Here is a 26,711-nt window from a genome sequence, read left to right on the forward strand (position 1 = left end):
AGTCCAAACCAAGAGCCCCGGACAGGCCTCAGGAGTTCCATGGCAAGCGTTCACAGCACACACGTCAGCCAAAGATCAAATGTTTGGAAACCAACAAATACTCTACAGCTTCTGGACTCCTTTGTCCTTAAAACTTAAAGTCAAACCTTCAGAAGCACGACATGATTTACAAGCACAAACGTATGCCTTTTTACTCAGAAGGAAATCCTTTGAGTTCAGTGGGACTTGCTAAGCAAGTCTACAGCCTTCAGCCAGCTTTTGAGGCCAGGAGGTGACATAAGCATGAACTCTGACCACCACTGGAAATGCTCAAGAGGCACTTGATTGACCGGCAGCAAGTGCTACACACTGAATGCCTGGAGGAGGCAACTCCACCCTGAAGCCCAATGCTTTCTATTTCATTTTTATAATCTGCGAGAAGCAGCCCACAGATTGTTCAAGACACCCTGCAGAAACCAGGAGAAACGGAAGGGCACTCAATGGCCTGGCGCTGCAAAAGGCGGCTGCCACAGAGTCCGTTTACTGGGTGCATCTGTGCCAAGGAAGGTGAGGGAAAAAGCTGGAGGCTGCTGGCACCAGAAACCGCCGTCACTGTTGTGTTAGTTTGTTTGGGGGAGGTCTACCTACTCGACACAGGAAGTGACCACTTAATAAATCAAGACTGACTGTGGTCTGGTAGAGGGATGTGCATGAACCTGTTTGGAGGCCCTTTTACGGGCCTCTGAACAGGTTCAAAGTGACCGGCAGTTCAACTGGTTTGAAGGCGGGGGGCACTTGCGGCCCAGCGAGGCAATGGGGTAGCAGGGAGGTATGCTACTGCCCCGCCAGACCCTTCTGCAGTGTAGTGCTGGTGGGGGGAACGCAGCGCGAGGGATAAGAGCACCCTCCCCCACCCTTAAAGGTACACACACACACACACACCCCGCTGGTTCTGTGCACATCCCTAGTCAGGTCTTCTTCAGCCTAACAATGAGCAGTGGAGTACAGCAACTGTGCATCCCAAACAGAAGCAGGCCTCATCTATTTCCACCTCAACTGTATTCTTGGACGGGCACATCTGAAACTTCGGTAGGTAAGTGGTGGACCTTGGCTACAGAAGGGAAATTCCAATGCTCTTCCTGCAGTCACCCCCACCTCCCCACTGCAAAGGATGAGTCAGCCCAGGAGACGCAGCACACCTACCATCAGCCAGGCGCTCCCTCCAGCTCTGGGCAGCATGGGCAAAGAACTCGTTGTTCAGAGCACTCCCACTGAGCCGCGTCAGTCCATCTGTCCCAGCCTAAGAAGACCAAAGGAAAGGGAACAGGAAGTGGGCACTGCTGCCCTGAAGCAAGGGGCCTCCGCACTCCAAGGCATGACCAGTGGGGGACCATACCTGTCTGTCCACTTCGGGGAGGAGGAGCAAGAGCTGCTGCTGGAAGTGCAAGGGCAGCAAGTTGAAAGTCCTGGAATTTATCAGTGCTCGCAGATTTGTGTTGACAAGAATGGAGCCAGGCGTCTCAAAGTCTATGTCATCACCCCTGTTCCTCTTCATCTGTCCTGCAGTTTCCAGAGAGCCCCATAAAAATCAGAAATATTTACACAGCTAACACTCAAGAGGTACACACTCCCTCCACACAGCTGCAGCCCTTCAACACAAGGAAGGGTCTCTCAAAGATGTTTCCAAAAACCAATACGGCTAGTATTAACTTAAGAGAGAGAGAAAGAGATGAGGGAGAGAGATGGCATTTTCAAACCATCTGGAGACTGGACAAAGTAACCATCACCTGCATACCGTGTGCCCAAAGGGCGATCTGCTCCAAGAGAATGGTAGCTGAGGCACATCTAAACAGACGTGCAAATGGGGCACTTCTGCAAGCTTCTCCAGAGCACACAGCAGCCACCCTCCGACAAGGGGCAGGCGAGAGAGCTGGCCTGGGGCTGCTGGCCTTGGACTCTTTGGGCAATGTGAGCTCCCGAAGGCACAGGCACCCACCTATCTCCAGCGCCATGGAAGAGCAGGTGGCTTGTCATCAGCTCAGGCCGTGGGCTCAAGTAAGCTGTACACGTTATTTTTATTCTTGAGTATTCTGGATGGAGGAGGAGGAGGTTGCAGCCTCTCTCTTTATCCCAAGTCAGAACATTTAAGGTTTCATCAGTAATTGCAAACTTCTTTTTTTTTTTTTACACGCAAACACCCATAAATTCCCATCACTCCGGCTCCTCGAGGTTCATATATGGAATTTTATTCACAGGCATGTAAGCATTGGACTTCCTCCCCCTTCCAGAAGGGCTTGACCCAGACACAGGACTACACCTACCGCTTGCGGGCTTCCGGAACCCCCGGAACAACTGAGGAGGGTCCCTGGCGATTTCCATCCTGCTGCGCACTCCAGCGCTCCCCAGGGCTGCAGAGCTGCTGCTGCTGCTGCTGCTGCTCTCACCACCCGCTTGTCTCCCTGTAAGCCCTGAAAGAAACAGGCACAAGTGGGCAGGAGAAGCCCATCGGACAAACTTGGCTCTGGCACAAGAGACCTCTCCCTGCAGAGAGGGACTGAGTGCTGCTCACGCAATCCAGCAGCCTCAACTCCTCCTCATCCTCCTCACTGAAACCCCAATACTCAGAAACAGAACCTTCTAATAAGTTAAGTCACAGTAATCAAGATGGGTTAAGTGCATGGTCAGGCACACAAACACCACACTATCGAAACCCAAATACCGCTGGCAAAATAATGTATAGCTTTGGACTAAGTACTCCGTTTGCATAATTTAGTCCAACTGCCATTATCTGCGTTTCTCAGAGGGAAGCAGCGTGGCTTGGAAGGGGCCAGAAGAGGCACAGGAAGGAACAGGCCGCTGTGTAGGGCTCAGAAACCCCGCAACAGTTCTCTCCTGCTCCAAAGCCTCCTTTCCCAATAATCCCATAATCATTATGGCTAATAGTTATTATTAGTCTACTCTGCCTTCTTTCCTCCCTAGTGGTCTTTTAGTGTATAAGTCTGCCAGTAGAGCCTTGCTTTCATCCTTTTTGTACATGCAGCAATATGGAAAAAATAAAAAACCACCGTGGTGGTACTAGGACCAGCACATGAGCTGCTTTAGGAGTTTCTCTGTCTCTGCAACAGTGCTGTGAGGCAGGTACAGGTGAAAGATTTTAGAGAGACTGTATCTAGACCCTACAAATTGCCTACAGTTGGAGGGGCAAGTGGGGGTGCCCCTTGCCCTCTTTCAATTGCTTAAAGTCAAATCAGTGAGCAAGCCAGAGGGACATGCCCTTTAAACAAAAAATGGAATCCTACAATGTTGGTCCAGAGAACTAGCATATTTAAAAAGTTCCAAATAAATTCCCATTGGAGACTGGATTAGGGAGAAAGTACATGTGTGGTCAGCTGCATGGGACTTGTGCTGTAGAGGCCATGGAGATTTAGTAGCCAGAGGGTGGGTGAGGGGGCTTCTGCTCACCTGATGAAGTTTCCATATGAGCTCCATTTACTTTCAGGGGAGTCAGAACTACACGGGGAAGCATCATACCAGTCCTTTTCTTCTGTTTGCTTGCCTGTGTTCCAGAGAAGACCAAGAAAGAGACAGTGCTGGTAGGAAAATACCAAAATATGCAGCCTAAAGTGGCAAGTAGTCTCTCTTCCTGGCACAAAATTGAAATGCTTGGATAGCCTTCATTTAGCAATTCCTACCAAAGACAACCACAGGGCTCTGTGGTCGCCAGGAGTCGGAACCGACTGGACAGCACACTTTACCTTTAACAACAGATTCCATCCAAGCATGGGGATGACAGCGACTTTTGTAGAATTGTTCAGAAGTCTCCAAGGGTCCACAAATGTGCTAAACCATGTCACCCACTGGAGACCATATTTTGATCTAGTGAGTGCAGTATGGTAGAAGGGCAGGAACCTTTGAAGATACTTTGAAAGCAGCAAGGCTCCGGTTGCTTTCCAAGTAGTCCCAAATCTTAGTGTTCCACCCAGGTACCTGGCTCAAACATTATGTGCTGGCGACCACAAATCCTGTCTGGCTATCACAACTGACCCAAATGGGTAAATCTTTGAGCTTCAATGCTGATCTCTGCAACTATGGAAGAGAGCACAAGATGAGGAAATAGGTGGCCAGGCAGAAGTACTGTAACAAAAGAATTTAGGGGTTATATTATAGCAGAGAATACAACAAAATCCAATAACAGCAGAGAAGCCCAATACATTTCATTTCATTAAGGGAATCAGCATGCCCAACAGATCTCATCTTGAATGGAGCATTAGTTCACTCACTGTGATGGCTTCTTATCGCTGCTGCATCCAAGGACGTCTCAGTGTGAGTTATGCTTCTCCACATGGCTCAAATATGCAAATTAAGCTGAAGCCTTTAAGAGTCAGGGGAGCATAGCCCTACCCAGTTCTTTTAGGCCAAGAGGCAAAGAGTACCATGAAGATAAACACTGATCAGTAAACAGAGAACAAGCAGAACCGCAAACCATGACAAAAAAAGAAACCCCGAGTGTCAGGAACAACTGGCAGACAATCTGAAAAAACAACTCCCAAAGGTGCCCTAGATAAAAGGAGGCGCGGGTGCTGAAGGGAGGGTTGAGACGTCCTTGGATGCAGCAGCAAGAAGCAGCCTTCATGGTGAGTGAATCAATGCTCTATTCTCTGCTGCTGCAATCCAAGGATGTCTCAGAGTGGGGACATACCACAGCCCTCAGCCCCAACTAGGGAGGGAGCACCCTGCCTACTCTGGGGGAAGCAGCAGCTGGAGAACCCGCCTCCCAAAAGCCGCTTGGGCGGAGGTGAAGGAGTTCAATTTATATTGTCTGGTGAACGTAGATGGAGTCCTCCAGATAGTTGCTCTACAAATATCCTGGACAGGAGAATTAGTAGAAAAAACAACCGAGGTAGCTGCGGCCCTGGTAGAATGAGCAAACACTTTAATGGGAGTCCTAAGGTACCAGGATTCATAAGCCAGGGCTATGCAAGCTCTTAACCACCGAGCTATGGTGGCAGGGGAAATGGCCTGGCCCATCATTTGAGGTAAAGAAGAAACAGAACATGATTCCATGGTACAAACGTGTTTTGATGTTTTATGTACGTCTTTAGACATCTACAGACGACCAACCTGCACCAGTCCTACTCCATCGGGTGTACCGACATTTGGTGAAGTGAGGGCAAAACCACATCTTGTGACATGTGAAAAGGTGAGGCCACCTCTGGGTGAAAAAAGGAGGCCGGAATTAGCCCAACAGAGACCTCAGAAAGAATGAACAAGTTCTTATGCACTGACAGGGCGCAGAGCACTGACACCCTGAAGGCTGAAGTGACTGCTATGAGGAAGGCAAGCTCTAAAGATAGGAGGCTTCACTAGTTCTAAAGGGGAACCCTGAAGCGCCTGAAGGACAGTAAGCCACTGCCAGATAGGGAGATGGTGCCCACTGGGGAGAGAGCAGAGTTGCCCCTCTGAGGAAACACTTTATTTAAGTGAGGGTGCTGTTGCAGAGAGCATTTGGAAACCCCTGAGAGGAGCCCCACCAGGGAGGCAGCCTGGCATTTTAACATGTTTGCAGAAGGCCCCAGTCCATTCTGAAGAAATTGGAAGAAGTGCCTCGTGGCAGCCGATCCCTTGCATGCTTGGTAGACCATCGGAGGAAGGTCCTCCAGGTATGTTGGTAAATCCTACTTGTTGAAGGATATCTGGTGGGTAACATTGTGCAGAGCACCTTGGATGAATAGTTGTGCCGTTTTAAGAGGCGCCATTCAGTCTCCAGGCGGCTAGCTTTGACTGGCCTGGATCTTGATGACACACTCAGCCCTGCTGAAGGAGGGCTCCGTGACCAGTAGCATCAGGTGTTCTGCTGTGGCCAGGTTGCTGAGTTCTGATGAACCAGGGTCTTTTGGCCCAGAACAGAGCCACAAGGATGATTTGCACCTTGAGTTTTATTCTCTGAAAGACCCAGGCAAGGAATGGGATCAGTGGGGAGGTGTACAGGAGACCCTCCGGCCAGTGAGCTGAGAATGCATCCACTGCCTCTGCCTAAGGGCAGGGGAACCTGGAGAAAAAACACTGTAGCTTCACATTGGCTGGAGTCACAAAAGGGTCTACAGACGGTTGACCAAAGCGTGTCATGATAAGGTGGAAGGTTTTTGAGTTCATCTCCTATTCCCGAGAGAAGTTCCTTCCGACTGAGCCAATCTGCCACCACGTTCAAGTCTTCCCTGTAAATGGTGGGCTGTCATGGATTGTCACAGGCTGCTAGGCCCCCTGGAACAGGACGGCTTCCGCTTGCAGGGATCCCGATCTCATCCCCTCTGGTGATTCATGTGCGCCTTTGCTGTGGTGCTGTCTGTGCGTATCAACATATGTTGATGGACTGGAATGCCCCCAGTGTCATCAGGATCACTCAGAGCTCCAGCCAGTTGATACTGTGTTTTGTCTTTTGACCACTTTCTTTGAGCTGACTCGCAGAAGCAGTGGGCACCCCACCTGTACCTGCTGTAGTCTGTGGTGATGATGGTCCAGGGTGGATCCAGGAACTCCTTTCCCACCAAGAGATATGGAATAGTTGTTCCCCAGTTCAGGGACCGAAGTACCAGAGGCGTCAGGGTGACCCATCTCTGCTGGATTTTACTGCAATCTCAGGATTGAATGGTAGAAGAAACCGCTGCAGGGACCTCAGATGAAAGCACGCCCATGGCACCACTTCCATGGCTGCCACCATCAGCCCCAGGATTATGGAAAGGGAGAGCATAGGAACATAGGAAGCTGCCATATACTGAGTCAGACCATTGGTCTATCTAGCTCAGTATTGTCTTCACAGACTGGCAGCAGCTTCTCCAAGGTTGCAGGCAGAAATCTCTCTCAGCCCTATCTTGGAGAAGCCAGGGAGGGAACTTGAAACCTTCTGCTCTTCTCAGAGCGGCTTCATCCCCCTGAGGGGAATATCTTGCAGTGCTCACACATCAAGTCTCCCATTCAGATGCAACCAGGGCAGACCCTGCTTAGCAGCAGAAGGGATCTCCATACTAGGGCTTGTCTCACTTCGTTCTCCAGAGTGAGCCTGCGCTCTGGGGGTAGGAATAGTTTGTCCCATTGCATATCTATCAGAATGCCCAGATGGAGCAGTTGGTGAGATGGGATGAGCTGGCTTTTCTCTGTTAATCAAAAAGCTGCAGTCCTGAAGGGTGCTTTTGTAGGTCCCTGTCTGAAGTGAAGGAGATTTTAGCAACAGTTCATGCAGATATGCAAATATCCCTACACCCTGGAGGCGGAAATGTGCTAGCATTTAGGTGACCAGATTATTGTAAATATGCGAGGTGCTCAGGAAAAGCCAAGAGGGAGTGCCTTGCATTGGTAATGCACACCTGCATAAAGGAAGCGCAGTAGGTGGTGATTGTCCTGATGTATTGGGATGGCAAGTAAGCCTCTTTAGGTCCACTGTGGTTAGACAGTCGAGATGTTGGAGGACCCCCGCAATTGACCTTAGGGACTCCAAGCGAAATTTCCACTTTTTGTAGATAGTGGTTGAGAATTTTAAATCCAAAACCGCCTGTAGGGCACCTTCTTTTTCGGGAACTGTGAAAATGATGGAGTAGATGCCTGTACCCTGTTGAACTGTTGGGACATGCCCTATGGCCCCTATTGACAAGAAATGCTGATTGCCCCTGAGAGACCCTCAAGTTTTAAGGGTAGGCGGGAGGTTGAAGAGGGCAGGAAGCATTGATGGGGGATATGTGTCCCACTCTTATGGAGTAGCCCGCATCAATGGAGGTGAGTACCCAGCGGATGGAGGCGGTGCACTCCCAGGCATGCAAGTGTGTGGAGAGGCGACCACCCAAGGCCACACACCCTGCGTCAGAATTGCTGCTAAGACTACCGGGGGGGGGTGCATTGAAGGTTGCCCTGTTGCCGGAACCCTGTCTGGAAGTCCTGGATCTGTTCCAGGAAGAGTACTGTGACCTAAAACCTCGATTCCTACCACCAAGGATGGATGAGGGAGCAAAAAATGGGCTGAAAACAGTCTCCTCCCCTGTGTGTGTTCTGGAGTACATGTTGAGGAGGGCATAACTTTCTTCTTATTTTTTGACCCTAGGAGGATTCCTTTTAAGGCCTCATCCCAAACAATTTCCCCCCATTGAAGGGTACTGCTGTCAGGCTGGTTTTGGAGGCAGCGTCAACCTGCCAACATTTCAACCATAAATTACAGTAGACCACTACTGAAGCCATTGTTGCTCGTAATGTAAGGCGAATAGAGTCAAGAGTAGAAGCCGAGATAAAGGCCTGTGCCTCATATAATTTTATGAGTGTTTGCCTCATGCAAGCAGTACCAGAGTTTGGTTCTTGTATCAAGCCATGAGGGGCTCCCTCAGATGTAGAAGCTCTCAGATGGCTAAATCATGAGTGCATCTCATGGCCCCTTTCAGGTGTTTGTCAGTGGGGGCTTTTAGGGCAGTTCCCCATCCCAGGTGAGGACTGATTTCAAATCATCGCCACCACTGGAGCATCTGTTGGGGGGGGAGGGAGGAATAATTTGTTAGCTATTGCTGAGTTCTTTCTATTGGAAGTGGTAAGTTTTCATTCAACCTTTGATGCCTCCATTTAAAAAAACAACTTTGGAATTGGAAGGGCCATATTATTTGCCATTGAGCTAGGAAACACAAGCACACTTTTACTTAGTGGCTGAAATTCTGGAGACATGGGTGGATCAAGACCCAGATTATGTATAGATTTATTCATCAGTGGAGCTAAGTCCAAATAGCAGAAAAGTCTATGCAAAGTCTCTGAACCTTCTGGTTCTTGGCTGTCAGACCACTCGCCTTCTTCTCAGTCTGTGTGTTCAGGGTCAGGCACAGCAGCGGGTCCCCTGGGCAATCCTCCATTGGATGATATGGACTCCAAATCCAAAGGGATAATAGGTCCCGGGGTAGATGGAGGCTTAAGCCTTCTGGTACCTTGTGGGGTGGGCCTTCTAGGGTCAGGCAAGTCAGGGCCCGAGAGTTCAGAAGAGTGTACGCTCTTTCCCCTTTTGTTTAGATCTAGACTTCCCCTTTTTAGATTTCTTAAAATGTGTTTTTGCACTTTTTTTCTGTGCCTTTTTAGGGGCCAAGCTCCCTAAGGTAGAGGATGAAGCACTTGAGGGAGAAGATGGTCCCTTTCTAGCCCGCTTTTTAATTGGTCATAATGTTCAAATGAGTGTGCCAGCCTACCTACAAACCAATAACACCAACCAGGTGGCATGTCTGTAGGCAAGTGGTTTAAAGTCTGCTAAACTGGCATAGGTTGGGAAGTTTCAGACCCCACCCCCCCAGGGCTTGCTAGGGCAGGGAGGGAAACAGAAGGAGGGGCATGTGACCTCCTGGGCAGCTTACCAGCTGCAAGAATGGCCTTTAGAAGGCCTTGCTGGTGTTTTCCCTTCAGGACTCTAATGTGAACTTTGCATTTAGCCTGGTCCATGCAGGAAAGGGAAAGAAAGTAGACAAGAAAAAGCGGCCGGGGGGGGGGGGGGGAGAGAACGGGACTGAAAGTAAAACTAAAGCTAACCTCTCCCCTATTTTTCTTTCATTTCTTTTTTTGATAAGATAGTGTTTTATAAGATCTTTGAACAAAGCAGAAAGTCAAGAAGAATAAATGGGAAAAGGTGAAGAAACAAGGAAGCAATCAGAGAAAAACTGAGAGAGAACTGCCTGGAGCTAAACGCAGGACTAAAAGCACTCCGAGGAGCTATGCACCCCTGGCTCTTAAAGGCTTCAACTTTATTTGCATAGTCTTGCCTTTGAGCCACGTGGAGAAGCATAACCCACACTGAGATGTCCTTGGATTGCAGCAGTAGAGAATACCGTGTTCAACAGATTCAGTAGTAGTGCCTCTTAAACATAATTTTGTTCGTTTTGTTAGCATCAGAGTTTCCGCTTGCCTGCACTTCCACTGCCTCCTGGCTGTCCCCTTCCCCATGACTGTCAATTCCTAACCCCTCTCTTACTTCCATGCTCTCCATCCAATGTGGCTGGTAGGGGACCATGCACATCTGCATAGGTATATTTAAACTGTACCTAGAAAATCAGAAATGTAATTAGAATTTATTTGAATTAGGCAGTGTGCTCCTGAGTAATCTACCCTGGAGTGGAGTTGCAGAACAGCAACAGCTCTCTCCAACTGTATTAACTCTATAGGCTCATTTCCCCCCATTTATAGGTGGGGGTTTGAGCATATGCACAGCTGGAAATTCTTAAAATGGACCTGATGAGCAGCTCTTTCCCAAAATACTGCCTTCTTGGTTTAATCTCTGTTCTACAAAGAATCCGGTAGTACTTCAGTCTGATTTTTTAATTATTCAAATAATAATTTGAAAAGATGTCAGATCGCCACCTCTGGAGATTTTCAAGAAAAGTTGAGAGGCACTTCCTCAGAAATACTGGAGTAGCTGACTTATGTGGTGCTATGAAGCAACTGTCTACATGCCCAACTCTGATTTGTTATATGCAGAGTTCCACAGTCAACTGGCAGAAAAGACTTCTATCTGCTCAGTACTGCTGCACTGCAGATCTTTTGAAAGCCCTCTGTCCTAATGACCCACATTAAAGGTGACTCAGCACAAGAGTTAAGAATCATCACTGTGGGTCAGCCTGGCTCTTTCCCTTTCTCTGCTACCAGAACTCCTGACTTTACTTTTACTGGCAAAAATGAACTATGAAACACTTTGTGGTATTAAGTACAGGCTAAACAAGTCTGGGGAATGAAATGGCGAAAGGAAAGGGGAGGAATTTGCTACCTCTTCAGACCTAATCTTCTACTTTCGGAACACACCAGTTACCTTGCAGGAAACACAAAAAGGTTCCATCCAGACCAGATCCCTTCAGGAAGCCCACAAGCTGGGCACAAGGACAACAGCACTCTCTGCTGCTACTCAGCATCCAATGTGCTGAGGAGCAGCACCTACCTCTGAACCTGGAGATCACATATAGCCATCTTGACTAAAAAGTGTTGATGCTTCTCCATGAACTGGTCTCAGTCCCAACTGAAGCCATTTAAGCTAGTGGCTATCACCACCTTTTGTGGCAGCACAACGTGCTCCTTGGCCTCCCAAACCTTATGCCCTCGCATCCTACCTGTGAGGCTGCTCTGTGACTTTCTCGGACAGCAGGTACACACTTGCTCTGAGGCTCAGTAGAACAAGAGGCATTTGAAGAGGTTTCATCTAAAGATACTGGAAAAGAAAAGTCACACTATCAACATCCAAGAGAATAACAAGCAGATTGAAATTTGGGCAGGCAGACACTTACCATCATTATCACCACTCACAGTGCTGGCTTCATTGGAGCCACTGCTTTCAGCATCAGCAGCGTCATCCAGCTCTTCCCCTTCTGGTGCAGTCAAGTTCCGAGACCACTGCACAGCATCTTTCTAAAGGGCCAATCAGAACACTGATAAGTCTTTCTTCAAAAGCTGGCAAAGGCCAGAGACTCACAGGGATACTACTGAACCCAGATGCCCAGTCAATTACTGGGTTAGTCAGCACAACAACTTTGATTCAGTTACCCAGCTGAGATAAACAGAAACATGGAGTGCTAGTTTAAAAACCATTTTTACGCTGAAACAAACTATGTGGCAGGTCTTTTTGCATTAATGGTTGACACTCTGTGATTGGTACAGAACAAAGGAAAACCCAACTTTTTCAGCTATGTAGGCTGAATAGCAAATTAAACAAATGCACTATGCTGAGCTTATGAGCCCAAAGGTTGGCTTGCAAAAAATCCTAGAACCGAGACTATCATCCACCAGGTTCTGAGCTCACGCAACATTTACCAGTCAGCTGCCTGGTCCATGGACTGAAGGAAGGGAAACCTGGTCTTACCTTAAGAGTGAAAAGGCTGATACGCCCAGGAAGTTTGTAGAAAAGTCCATCACAGCCCCTTGAGTTGGAGTGAAGCATGGCATTCAGACAGGCCAATGGAGAGGTTCCACTGAAGGGAGAGAACATCCAAAACTCAGTCTACGAGCTCATACACACACATCCCATCTCAAAATAACAGAAAATTACAGCAAGCTCTGGTACTCCAACACAACACCCCATTGGTGCATGTAAGCACAGAAATATTGACCAGACACTTTCAGACTACTTGAAAGGACACACACTCTTAATCAGCCTCCCCACGCTGAACAATTACTACCCCCAGCCTCAGCACATCAGGGTCACAATTATTTATTTCATGAAGAGCCATGGTTCACTGTTTAGTCTCAAGTTACACTCAATTTTTAATCCTCCAGCCAAGAAGTCTGACATCTACAGCTCTTTGTAATGGGGATTCTCAAATATTGTTTTAACTGTTGATATTGAAAGGCAAAAGCTGCTTCGCTGCAGTCTAAGCTCTTCCCTCCCCAATACATTTCCAAGGCCACCTTTGGAAAGGAGAGAGATGCTTGAATCTCTCCAGTACTCACACGTATAAAATTGGGTTATCTGGATTCCACCCCACCCACCCAAGCCACTCATGGTTTTGCTTATATGCAACCTCTTAACCTATGCTGAGAAACCCAAGCCTTTATTCCATATCATTTTACACTTATACAGAAACTAATGGAGACCCAGAGAGATGGTCTAAGTCTAAAAGATCACAAAAACAGAAATGAAAACTATTTTAAGGTCAGATTTCAGTCTTAGAAACAAACCCTCAAAATGTTTTGACAGGTTTCAACTCGTCAAAAAAGAAAGCAGGTCTGAAACAATTCTCTGTTTCAAACTTCAATACTCATTCATTCATTCATGAATAAATAAAGTAAATAAATAAAATATAAATAATAGAATATAAAATAAAATAAATTAAATTAAATTAAATTAAATACTATCCAATTTGCTAGAATATATTCACGTATCTGGTAATACAGTGAGGAAAACCCAACTGGCCCTCTTAGTTGGCAGTGGAACTCCCCCCCACCCCCCGCTGGAATGCTGAAGAGAGATGTCCAGCAGTGGACCAAATTAAATCACCGGTGGGGGGGGGACCCTCAATTTAAATCAAGTGTCCCACTGATACTTTTTCACATATTTCGTAAACAATGGTGCAAACTGGATAATTAAAACCTGTTAATTTACAACTCAATAGAGGAGGCCATACTTCATGCAATTTTTAGATAATCTGATTTTTAATAAATTAAAAAATAATATACAGTGCTTGGTTTTTTTATGTAAAGAGTAGCACTGTATGTTTTATTTTATTTTTTTAAAAGAATGGATAGAATCTAACAAGCTAGAAAACCCGAGATGATCTAGGAAAACCTAGTAGTTCTCCACAGAAACTCTGTGGGTGACAATACACAGCCGGAAGGGAAATGTGCTACTAGTGACATGCCATCACTCTCCAGATCAAAATGCTGACAGTGACTGGGAGTTGCAGAAGGAAATCAGGGAGGCTTCAAAGAGAGACAGAGCTATAATTATTGGTGACTTCAATTATTTATTTGATTTGATTTGTATACCGCCCTTCCAAAATTACCCATGCATAGATTGGGTAAATTCACATTCCATGAATTTGACAAAGAGGCCAAATGTAATGACAAAGAGGCCAAATTTCCAAATACACTGAATGACTGTGCCCCAGAACAGTTGGTCATGGAACCAACCAGAGAGAAGACGACCTTGGACTTAATCCTGAGCAGTGACCAGAACACGGCGCGAGATGTCAGTGTCACAGAACCTTTAAGAAACACTGGCCATAATGTGATCAAATTCAGCACACAAGCGAGGAGAAAATCACCAAGGAAGTCTAATACAGACCCACTGAATTTCAGAAGAGGAAACTTCTCTAACATGAGTTTGGTGAAAAGAAAACAAAGGGAAAGTCAGGAGAGTCACTTCGCTCCAGAATGCATGGAGTTGATTTAAAACCACAATACTAGAAGACAAGTTAGAATGTATACCAAAAAGGAGGAAAGGCACCACCAAGTCTGGGAAGATACCAGCATGGCAAACAAGTAAAGTCAAGGGGAAGGAGACTTCCTTCAGCAACTGGAAAGCAGAAAGGAACACAAACTCTGGAAACCAAGGAGAAATAAGGGAGGTGAAAAGAGAGTTTGAGGAACATTTAGCTAAAAGCATCAAGGGGAATAACAAAAACTTCTTTAAATACATGAGAAGCAGGAAATCTGCCAGGGAGGCGATGACAAGGGATGTTAGATGACAAGGGAGTGAAAGGGATTATTTATGGAGGATATGGAGATTGCAAAGAAGCTAAATGAGTTCTTTGCATGTCTTCATGGCAGAGGATATTGAATGTATACCTGTGCCTGAACTGGGCTTCTCAGAGGCAGAGATTAAAGAACTGAGTCAAACAGAGGGGATGAGAAATGATGTTCTAAACTGTCTTCAAAAACTAAAAGTTAACAAATCGACAGGGCCAGATGGCATCCACCTGAGAGTCCTTAAAGAACTCAAATGTGAAAATGCCGGCCTCCTTGCAAATATATATAACTTATCCCTACAATCAGGCTCTATACCGGAGGACTGGAAAGTAGCCGATGTAACACTGATTTTCAAAAAGAGATCCAGGGAGGATCTGGGAAAATACTGGCCAGTTAGCTTAAGATCTGTTCCAGGCAAATTGATGGAAAGCATTCTCAAGGATAAAATTCTTAAACATATAGAAGAACAAGTCCTGCTGAGGGAGAACCAGCATAGCTTCTGCAAAGGTAAATCTTGCTTCACCAACCTTTTGGAGTTATTTGAGACTGTCAACAGGCATGTGGATAAAGGTGATCCAGTTGACATAGTATAACTGGACTTATGATCACAAAGTTGGGTAAGAAGGGAGGTGATGAAATTTGCAGATGACAACAAACTCTTCCAGGTAGTGAAATCCAAAACAGATTGTGAGGAGCTCCAAAAGGATCTCTCCAAACTGGGGGAGTGGGCAACAAAATGGCAAATGTGGTTCATTGTTAGCAAGTGTAAAGTGATGCATATAGGGGCAAAAAACCCCAACTGCACTTATACACTGAAGGGCTCTGAACTGTCAGTGACTGAACAGGAGAGGGATCTTGGGGTCATGGTGGACAGCTTGTTGGAAGTGTTGACTCAGTGTGCAGCTGTGAAAAAGGTCTTGTTAGATGAACTCAGCAAGACTGCTCTACACTTGTTAGATGAACTCAACAAGACTACCTTGATATGAATCTCAGTTCTTCTCTCTGTAACAGGGGATGAAAAGACGGATCATCTAATCACCTGGAAGAGGTTCCTACTCATCACAGGTGACCAGAGGATTGGCTTTTCCCCCCAAGTGAGCCCTAAAGTGATAAAAAGGTTATGACCTTTTATTTCAGAAAGTCTAAAAGGAAGAAGTGAAGTGAAGACTTAGGTCAGCCTCTTTTGGTTTTAAAGGTTAACCAAAATGCCAGGACCCAATAATTTCCATACCACCTTGCCTTAGTGAATGTGCTATCTATAGGTTAAATGTACCCTCTGAGTCCCATTTACAGAAAAGTGACATAGAAAATGTATAGCATGGTAAAGGGGAGCAGAACTCTCTAGAGAACAATTTAACTTGAAGAGGTATCTGTATGAAGATGTCACACCTTCAAAAAACCCTCAGTAAAATTAATTTATAGAAGTGGAAAGTCACCACTTGCCACTATTTTTAAGTACTCTTAAACCTATGGTCTTCGCTATTACCATGCTGGCAAAAATCCTAATCAGAGGAAACTGATTCATTTAAATCCCTGAAATAAGGTCTTGATGAGCTCCATCTTTATGCAGGAAACATTTACCTTCTGTGGCCATGCAGTGGTCCCATAACGATGTTAGTTACATTGTGGGGAGAAACAGCCCATGAAAAGAAATGGGGAAACAGAGTGGAATTAACACAAATGGAGTGTTCAAGCCTCAGATGGCAGACAATCCACTTAAAACAAGAAAGAGCAGCAGGGAAGAAGCAGTCCTGGGAACTTTATCTCCAAAGCACAGATCAAACTGCTTTCTCTGACCTGCAAAGAAATTTCTTGAAAAGATTAAAATGTAGGTAGAACTGACCCAGAGATGTCTAATTAGGTTGACACTTATTTCTCACATTTATATTTCTGTCTCGGTGGAAGAGGTTGCAAAACACAGGATTACATTACACACTTTTTTGTAATATCTTAAAACGGAACATTGGTACTCACTGTGAAGGTTTCTTCTTGCTGGCGTTATGGAGGTCACTCGTTGTGGGTTATGCCTCCCACTTGCTCCAGAAGGCAGGAAATATGTAAATGAAGAACCCTTAGTGGTTCCTTCCAGCCCATTGAAAAGCCTGAGCTCAAAAACCACCACAATATGAACATAAGGCAACATGCCAAGAACACCACACAAGTCTGGCGGAGCTGAACCAGACTGTATATACAGAAAGCAAAACTCAGTCAGTGGGGGCACAGAAGAGGGAAGGAAGTAAAGACCCCTCCACCCCACCCAGACCAGGTGGGCATGAGGGAACTCTGTAACACCAGCAAGAAGAAACCTTCAGGGTACCAATGTTCCATTCTCTGCTGGTGTAAGAGGCCACGCATCGTGGGTAATACCACAGCTCATGGGGGGAACAAGCCTGGACCAAAAACTACTGCCCTGAAAGGATCTTGTGTAAGACCTGCCTACCAAACGCCGCCCTAGAGGAGGCATGCACGTCCAATTTGTAATGACGTGAGAATGTAGAAGGCGTCTTTCATGTAGTGGCCTTACAAATCTCCTCAAATGATGCAGGCGAAGAGAATGCAGCCAATATGGATGCTGATCTGGTAGAATGAGCAGTGATCCCTGCAGCCATGTTCCCTCTAAGGCGTGTCCCTGCACTCGCAAGTTTTTGATGCCCGCTCAGCTAATTTTAGATTCCACTCAGGTTGAATCAAGAAGGCCCCATTCTGAATGCATGTGTGCACACATTGCCTTGTTACTGCCACCGAGAACAAAACTCATTCTGCGCAAAGATGAAAAAAATTAGAGGGAACATTGCCCTGCAGCTGGAGGGAGATGTTGCAATTCATAAGCCAAGGAGATGTAGAACTTGACCCAACGTCCTATGGTAGCAGCCAACACTGGATGGCCCAGGGTGCAGCTTTGAAAGAACAGGAACAGAAAGTCCAAGCATCAAAACGCTGCAGTTCTTGATATGCACATTCGCAACGCCCTGCAGGTGTTCAACTTATGCCACTCCCATTCCTTACCGTGTTGTGGATGAGGAGGAAAGGATGTTAAGTAAATGTCCTGCAACCGATAAAAAGTAGGAGTTGATCTTAGGAGTAAACAAAGAGTCCGGAATAAGTCACAGAACATCCTTGGAAAATATGCGAAGCCCTTGCTTCACTGATAAGGCTCTCAATTTGGAGACCTGTTGGGTCCAAGTAATGGCTATCAAGAATGTCACCTTCCAGGACAGGATCCCGTAGGGGTACCTCATGCAGAAAATTAAAAGGACTTTTGGTGTAACGCATGAAGCACAGTATGCAAGTCCCAGGATGGGAATCTGTGAAAGATCAGAAGTGAAAGGTGAGTTGCCCCCCTTAGGAACTTCTACAGCAACAGGTGAAGAAGATCCATGGCAACCCTGTCTGGAAACAACATATTTGTAAGACAAGCAGCCTGTCTTTTCAGGGTTGCGGCTTTCAAACCCAATGATAGGCCCTGTTGTAGAAAGACCAGTAAATCCCGCAAGGAATCATTAGTAGTCCCCTTTTCAAGACCCAACGCAGGAAACTCCTCCAAGTGATTTGGTAAATCCTGTTCATAGAAGGTCTACAGGAGGCTAGAAATGTGGTCACCACATCCTTGGAGAGACCCCAGGCTGTCAAAAGTTCTTTTTCAGCCTCCAAGCAGTCAGCCTCAACTAACCCGTGTTTGGATGGAATATGGACCCCCTGGGACAAAAGATACCATCTGTCCGGGATATGAAGTGAACCTTGGACCGTCATGCTCACATCTCGGAAAAACACAGCCCCCATAGCCAGAATGGCGTTATTAGAATGATGGAGGCCTGAGAGCAACAAAGACATCTGAGACAGCATGCTAGGAGGGGAGCAGGTGGAAATGCATAGAGTAGCGACTGAGGCCACTGTATCAAGAAGGTGTCCACTGCTTCTGCTCCCCAAGTTAGAAACTGACACACGAACCTGGGATGTTCCATATTTTCTGGAGGGGCGAAAAGATCAATTAGGGGATGGCCCAACTCTGGGGTCAGCCAGTGGAAGACCAGCAGATGCAGACTCCACTCTGAAGGGTTGATGCCCCTGTGGCTTAGCCTGCCCACCTGTACACTGGATAATTGACTGATGTGATGAGCTGTTATGGAATTCAGTTTGGTCTCCGCCCAGAGATGTATTGAGGGCATGAGGCGATGCAGGGATTTCCATCGTGTGCCTCCCTAGCGGTTGATGTGCACTTTTGTGGAGATGTTGTCCATCTGGATGAGCACATCCGCACCCACTAGTGCATGACAGAAGTCCAGCAGGGCCAGTCTGACCGCCCAAAATGCCAACCAGCTGATACTGTGTTTTGCCTCTGCTGGAGACCACCTGCCCTGGGCGTGAAGATACAGACAGTGGGCCCCTCAGCCCAACAGATTCACCTCCGTGGTGACCAGGGTCCTGAAAGGTTTGGAAAAGGGCTTTCCTTTGGATAGATTCTCTGGGATTGTCCACCAACGAAGAGAGTGAATGAGATCTTGCGATAATCTGATGCATAGCTGAGTCTTGCACGCTATCTGAGATGGATAGGGAAGAAGCACCCACTGTAGAGGGTTCAGATGTATCCTGGCCCAGGATACTGAATCCATTGTGGATACCATCAACTCCAATAACCATGCTAGTTGGAGAATGGCCCCTGATTTGCTCACTAGAACCCTGCCAGCCCTTTCCATGCAGCAGAAAAGAAGGAAAGAGGCAAGGCAGAGGGGAGTAGGCAGAAAGGAAGAAGAAGGCAGCAGCACAGAAGGAGCAAAGAGGAGGGAAATGGAGGGAACTTTGTGTTGCACTGACTGGATTGTTTAAAAAACTGTTAGAGAAAAATTTGTATATTTAGAAGGGTTGTTCAGAGGGTTAGCAGGGAGAGTCCTAGAAGAAGTCAGACACAGAGAGAGTCCTGGAAAAGACAGAGTGCAGTTTTGGAAAAGAGAGAGAAAGAGAATCTCTCTGAAGATACCAGTCAGAGTTGAAGTGGAAGATGAAGTCAGAGTCTGCAGTTAAAAGAGCTGAAGTTGGTGAATCAGAGTCAATAGGAGTCAGAAGGACAAGAAGTAGATGTTGGAAAGCTGAAGGAACTGAGTTCAGTACAAATGGAGAAACTGAGACCAATCAAAGCTGAAGATCGCTAGCTTAGGCTGAGAGAATCAGTGTTGTGGCTGTAGCAAGAGCTGAAATCACTGAAGAACAAGGCTGGACTGAACCCCAGGCCTATACTGTGACCAGGACAAGAGAAAGAACAAGCCAGAGTTTCTAACAGTGTTCATCAAGGACTCTGTTAGGGTTCAGTAAGCGTCAGATAAGTAAATGCATTTTTGACCACATTTTGTTTATTACTTATGCTCTTTTGGTTAATGGTTTTTTATACTAAACTTTTGAAGCAACTTTTGATTTAAAATGAACAATTGGCAAAGTAAAATTATTTGTTTATCTTTCAAAGAAAAAATGTAGTTTCTGTTTACTCCACCCCACGCCTATAGGCCTTACCACTCTACCAAAGTTTGTTTTTGCAACAGAAGTTTGAAAGGCTATTGTGGTAAACTCAGCCTAAAGCACAAAAGTCTACTTGGTGGCAGTGGTTAAACTAGTAATTGTCAGGGAGATCCATGTCTCATGGTAGCACAGCAGGGCAGATCCTCCACACATGGTGGCAAAGCAGTTGGATAGGCAGCTATTCCTCCACACGTGGTGGCAAGTGGTGGGACAGGCATCAATTCCTCCATACATGTTGAGCCCAAAAGGCCAGCACGTACTGGAGTCTTCTTTGGTTCCCCTACCATATGGCCAAAAGGAGAATACAGAAGGGAATAGATAGAAGGTGAAACTAGTAAGGCTGAGAGGAATAACTAAATCTCCCCCACTCCCAAGGTTTTACAGAGAATTTAGAGAAGATAAGAAATGAAACAGAGATGAGATGAGACAATAAAATACAATAAAAGGAAAAAGAAGTACAGAAAAGGAAGAGTGAGCTACAGGCAAGCTGAAACCTACAGGAGTGAAGGCAGGAAATAAGACTGGAAGGAACCGCCCCTTTCAGGCCAACTAAGGGTTCTTCATTTACATATTTCCTGCCTTCTGGAACAAGTGGGAGGGATAACCCACAGTGAGCAACCTCCTTCACCAGCAGATAACAGTAGTCTCCAGTACAAAACAAAGCAAGAGAATGTTACCATGTTAGCTTTAAAACTCTGCAGTTATCACACAGATACTTTAGCCATCTACAAGATGTAGTAATCAGTGCATTCTCTACATCTGGAGAACTAGGAGACCCCAACCCCCCACCTACACAGGTGAACTGTTGGAACTGACCCTGAGTACAAACTGCAGCTACATAGAGTCTGTGCATGTGATCACGGTCCTTGCTTTTCAAAGGGTCCCCAATTGCACACATATACTGTACACACATTTGGTTTGTAATTGAACACATACAGATCAGGGGCACAATCCTGTTCCTTTCTCTATGCATGTTCAAAATCCCTCGTTTTGTCATAAAGCTCTTAAATGAGACATTTATCTTAGTCTGAAAATAAGCACGATTGTCTAAGTAATATCCGCCTAAGTAAATATCCACCTCTCAAGACTCTGAAGCTCCAAAGAGTCACAAATTATGGCTTGATTTGGTGGTGGTTGGGTGGTAGTTGGGTTTTTTTTTTGGAGGGGGTTGGGTTTTTGTGTGTGGTCTTTTTGTCACCACTGAAATCAGCCTGCTCCCTTTGCACTAACTTTGGAGGAAGTCAGGTAGTGCATGTTACTTTTAATGGTTCTGATCTTCCCTTGTGACTGGCTTGAATCAACAGTGATGTTGCAATAGACACTGGAAGGTCAGACACAGCAAGAGAATCATGCTGCTTCTGACTTTCTCCAAAGCATGGCGCAGAGTACAAGAGGAGTCCTCACTCATTCCCTCTAGTTTTTTACATATGCCTCGAGGGAAGTACAACTGCATGGTACAAAATGGGTGACCCTCTCCCCCCTTGAAATTCTCCACGGTAGAACTCCAGGAAGGGGACGTAATCTTTTACTTTATGTTGGATGCCTGGGGAAAGGGAAAGGGCTGCCCATCAGAGTTAAATACATACTACATATATAGTACTGTACAGAATATTGCCTGAACGCTACAGTAGCATTCACACAAATGAATGTAGATGCTCTAATCTGTTCCTTATTTGTATCCCTTCCTTGATAACATTTCATGCAGGGAAGGGTGGAAGAAATGAGGCTATCCCATGCTACCTTGGGGAAAACCTCACAGAGTGAAAGGGAATAGTAGTCATACAGTCCATGAATCTCTCCTCTGGACAGAACATACTACCCAAGTACAGGAATTCTGTCATTATTTAAAACAGGGAATTAAATACCCACAATGTGATATCAGTAATTTCATCTGTTTTAAACAATGCATTTACCCTTGCCAAAAGCATCTACAGGAGACCCTCATTATCTGTGGTTTTGCGGATTGTGGTTTCAAGTATCTACAGATGGGTCTTAGAGACCCAGTTTCTTTATCTGCTGCATGTAATATAGGCAATTTTTGCATAGCCAGAGTTCCTGAGTGGCCAGAAATAACCACTCAGGATGTCATTTCCAGCTGCCATTTTGAAGAACAGAGCCATTTTGTCTTTCTTTTTTGTTTAAAAAAGATTTTAAATGAAAAATAAGAGGATTTGGGGGGCATTCCTGAAGATATGGAGAGCAAGGTACTATGTTTTTCTACCGTTATTTCTACCTCTCCCTGCTTTTTAAGCATTTGTTTTAAGCTCAAGAAACCTAACCCCCCCAATTTCCATAGCGTTAAGGTTTCTTTATTCATGGTTTCAGTATCTGCAGAAATTGGCAGGAACGGAACCCCTGTAAATAACGAGGGCCACCTGTACTTATGACAAGAACACTTACACTTTTAATTGCTATGCTAAAAACAAAATGTTTATGTAAACTCAGCATTCACATTGCATGGGACCAAACACAGCAACACTATTTTGAACTCCCTCAGACATGCATGGGCACACATAGTAGCCTTATCCATGAAAAAGGCATGGTCCAGCAAGGTAGAGCAGAGTGACTTTAACCGAAGGTATACAAATCAAATCAAATCAAATCCTATATAATAAGATGCTTGGTGTCTGCGTCCGTGTCTTTTTCGGGTGTTCTGCGCATGTGTGGTGCGCGTGCACAGAACACGGCGAGGGAGACACGGACGCAGGCGCCGGCCGCCATGTTGGCCGGGTGGCGGAAAAGCAGCGGGCCGAGGAGAAGCGGCCAAGGCCGGGCGGGGGGAGGAGCAGCGGCAGGCCGAGGAGAAGCGGCCGCCGCCGACACCGGACGGCCGGGCAAAGCGAGGAGGTGGCGGGGGAAGCTGGGCGAGGTGGCAGCGGCCCCGGATGGCGCCAGCCCCGGCCAGAGGAGGGGGTGGGCCCGGGTGGGAGGAGGCGGCGGGGGAGGGCGGAGAAGGCTACTAGCGCCCGTTAATTTAACGGGCTGAAAGATACTAGTAAATAATAAAGGGCCCTCGTCTCTTCCCAAGAGATCCAGCAAATCCTTCACTTCAGGCCCAAAGGAACATACATGCTATATTTTGAAACCAAAAGCAAATTTTAAAAGCAAGAGGTGTGTCTGAGAAAACGAAAGGCATCAATTTCATTTCACACTGACATAAACAGGAAGATCAATACCAACCTCATTTCCTTTAAGCCTTCAGATTCTATGATCTGCAGAATCTGTTTTGGAGTCATAGGTCCATCAGAATAATTTTCCAACACCTGAAAATATAGAAACATCCTAAGTTAAATATGGAAATATCCTAGGCACCCATGGCTAGGAAATCCAATCAAAATTACAAGGCAAGAACTCAGCAGCACATGAACCCTTCAGCCTAACTACAAGATAAGGACTTGAGGTCACAATAGTGCACACCCATGGCTATTTAGGCTGGTCTCTGGGGCATCCAGGAGAGACCATATTACTCCTGTATTGAAGGAGTTACACTGGCTGCCAATATGTTTCCGGGCAAAATACAAGGTGTTAGTTATAACCTATAAAGCCCTAAACAGCTTGGGTCCTGGGTATTTAAGAGAAAATCTTCTTCGTTATGAACCTCATCGCCCACTGAGATCATCAGGAGAGGTCCGTCTACATTTGCCACTGGCTTGTCTGGTGGCTACTCAGGGACGGGCCTTCTCCGTTGCTGCCCCGAGGCTTTGGAATGCACTCCCTAGTGAAATAAGAGCCTCCACATCTCTGACAATTTTTAATTTAAATAAAAAGTATTTAAAGACGCACCTGTTCACCCAGGCTTGTAACTGATACTGTTTTGATTGTTTTTAATGTTGTTTTAGAATATTGTTTTAAAATTTTTAAATTGTCATTTTAAATTTCTTGTTTTTGTTTTTAACTAATGTTTTAATATTGTTTTTATTTTGTTGTAAACCGTCCAGAGACGTAAGTTTTGGGTGGTATAAAAATATGTAAAATAAATAATAAATAATTTAGAATGTAGGACAGGCTTATCAGGCTTTCATTCATGGCATAATCACCCCCCATTAAGCCTGCTATTTGCCCTTCTGGCATAAGATACATATATTCTGATCCTACAACCAGACTGGTTGTACATTAAGGGATGCAGTGCCATTGGACATCATAAATCATCTTTCAGACACCACCACTATAGTATTTATATACTGCTTTTCTACACAAGTTTCCAAAGCAGTTTACCCAGAAAATAAATAATATTTTAAATATTTTTATTCACGACACTACAACTGTCAATTCTTCCACTGAAAGAACTAATTGCAACAGGCAGTAAAGAGTTGTGTTTAGTTTGGAGACAAGTCTGAACATTAGTTCCAGAACATCAAAAACTATTCACACTGTAGAATAAACTATTGCCAATGACTGACACCATATGAATATGGCCCTTATGCAAATAAGGAGCCAGCGTGGTGTAGTGGTTAGTGCTAGACTAGGACCAGTGAGACCTGAGTTCAAATCCCCATTCAGCCATACTTGCTGCGTGACTCTGGGCCAGTCACTTCTCTCAGCCGAACCTACTTCACAGGGTTGTTGTGAGGAGAAACTCAAGTATGTAGTACACTGCTCTGGGCTCCTTGGAGGAAGAGCAGGATATAAATGAGGGAGGGTAGGGTGCATCCTTGTTTGAAGGAGGCAATATTTAGACCTCAAGAAGAGGTCTTCCCTGGATCCCTCAGCGATGGATAGTTATAGGCCAATTTCCAATCTCCCCTGGTTGGGCAAGGTAATTGAGAGGGTGGTGGCCAATCAGCTCTGGGCGGTTTTGGAGGAAACTGATTATCTAGATCCATTTCAAACTGGCTTTAGAACGGGCTATGGAGTTGAGACAGCCTTGATCGGCCTGATGGATGACCTTTACCGGGAACTGACAGAGGGAGTGTGACTCGGTTGGTCCTCTTGAATCTCTCGGCAGCGTTTGATGCCATTGGCCATGGTATCCTTCTGGGTCGCCTGGGGGAGTTGGGAATAGGGGGCACTGCTTTGCAGTGGTTCCGTTCCTATCTCTCGGGTAGATCCCAGATGGTAGAGCTTGGTGACAGTCACTCCTCAAAGCAGGAGCTGTTATATGGAGTCCCCCAGGGCTCCATTCTGTCACCAATGCTTTTCACTATCTACATGAAACCGCTGGGTGAGGTCATCAGGAGATTTGGTGCTGGGTGTTATCAGTATGCAGATGACACCCAAATCAACTTCTCCCTTTCTTCTTCAGGAAATGGCACTCATTCTCTAAATGCCTGCTTACAGGCAGTAATGGCTAGATGAGGGATAACAAATTGAAGCTGAATCCAAGCAAGATGGAGGTGCTCATCGTGGGGGCTCAGAATCTGAGGGGTGAGTTAGATCTTCCTGTGCTGGATGGGGTTACACTCCCCCAGAAGGAGCAGGTGCACAGCTTGGGAGTACTCCTGGACCCAGGCCTCACCCTGGTTTCTCAGGTGGAGGCCATGACCAGGAGTGCTTTCTATCAGCTTTGGCTGATTCGACAGCTGCGCCCATTCCTTGAAGAGGATGACCTCAAAACAGTGGTGCATCAGCTGGTAACCTCCCGGCTTGACTATTGCAATGCGCTCTACGTGGGGCTGCCTTTGTACGTAGTTCAAAAACTTCAATTCAGAATGCGGCAGCCAGATTGGTCTTTGGGGTAAACCGGAGAGACCATACAGGTGAAACTCGGAAAATTAGAATATCGTGCAAAAGTCCATTAATTTCAGTAATGCAAATTAAAAGGTGAAACTGATATATGAGACAGACGCATTACATGCAAAGCGAGCTAAGTCAAGCCTTAATTTGTTATAATTGTGATGATCATGGCGTACAGCTCATGAAAACCCCAAATCCACAATCTCAGAAAATTAGAATATTACATGGAACCAAGAAGACAAGGATTGAAGAATAGAACAATATCGGACTACTGAAAAGTATACAGTGTACTGTGCTTGACTGGCCAGCAAACTCGCCTGACCTGACCCCATAGAGAATCTATGGGGCATTGCCAAGAGAAGGATGAGAGACATGAGACCAAACAATGCAGAATTGCTGAAGGCCGCTAATGAAGCATCCTGGTCTTCCATAATACCTCATCAGTGCCACAGGCTGATAGCATCCATGCCACGCTGCATTGAGGCAGTAATTGCTGCAAAAGGGGCCCAAACCAAGTACTGAATACATATGCATACTTACACTTTTCAGAGGTCCGATATTGTTCTATTCTTCAATCCTTGTCTTCTTGGTTCCATGTAATATTCTAATTTTCTGAGATTGTGGATTTGGGGTTTTCATGAGCTGTACACCATGATCATCACAATTATAACAAATTAAGGTTTGACTTATCTCGCTTTGCATGTAATGCGTCTGTCTCATATATCAGTTTCACCTTTTAATTTGCATTACTGAAATTAATGGACTTTTGCACGATATTCTAATTTTCCGAGTTTCACCTGTATTACGCCTGTTTTGAAACAATTGCACTGGCTGCCGATATGTTTCCGGGCAAATAACAAAGTGCTGGTTATTACCTTTAAAGCCCTGAACAGCTTAGACCCGAGTTACCTCAGAGAGCGCCTTCTTCTGCGTGATCCCCACTGCACATTAAGGTCATCTGAGGAGGTTAGTCTCCAGTTAGCACCTGCTTGTCTGGTGGCGACTCAGAGGCGGGCCTTCTCTATAGCTGCTCCGGGGCTGTGGAATGTGCTCCCTGCAGAAATCTGTAATTTGAATTCTCTATTAGCCTTCAGGAGGGCCCTTAAAATGTATTTGTTTGGCCTGGCTTTCCAAGGTTTTTAAATTGGTTTTAGTATTTTAACCTGGTTTCAGGGTTTTTAATTATTGCAACTGTTTAATTGTTGTTTTAAAATGTTTTTAAATTGTTAATTGTTGTTATATTGTTTTTAATTTTTGTTTTAGCTCTTTACTGTTTTAATGATTTGTTTTAATTGTAAGCTGCCCTGAGCCATTTGGAAGAGTGGTATAAAAATCTAATAAATAAATAAATACATACATACATAAATACATACATGTAA

The 26,711-nt window shown here is 45.6% G+C and overlaps 1 protein-coding gene across 1 annotated transcript in view; it reads right to left on the reverse strand.

The window, feature by feature from the left end:
• ASXL1 (ASXL transcriptional regulator 1) overlaps positions 1–26,711 on the reverse strand; it is a 61,179-nt gene that overhangs the window by 7,613 nt on the left and 26,855 nt on the right. The window contains exons 2-9 of the mRNA XM_053245835.1: positions 22,840–22,922; positions 11,828–11,936; positions 11,256–11,376; positions 11,082–11,179; positions 3,442–3,535; positions 2,301–2,447; positions 1,376–1,539; positions 1,183–1,279 (exon numbers count right to left, since the gene is read on the reverse strand). Coding sequence (XP_053101810.1) covers positions 1,183–1,279; positions 1,376–1,539; positions 2,301–2,447; positions 3,442–3,535; positions 11,082–11,179; positions 11,256–11,376; positions 11,828–11,936; positions 22,840–22,922 — 913 coding nt within the window. The remainder of the gene's footprint in view (positions 1–1,182; positions 1,280–1,375; positions 1,540–2,300; positions 2,448–3,441; positions 3,536–11,081; positions 11,180–11,255; positions 11,377–11,827; positions 11,937–22,839; positions 22,923–26,711) is intronic.

The sequence above is a fragment of the Hemicordylus capensis genome, chromosome 4, assembly GCF_027244095.1.
Source record: "Hemicordylus capensis ecotype Gifberg chromosome 4, rHemCap1.1.pri, whole genome shotgun sequence".
Taxonomy (NCBI): Eukaryota; Metazoa; Chordata; class Lepidosauria; order Squamata; family Cordylidae; genus Hemicordylus; species Hemicordylus capensis.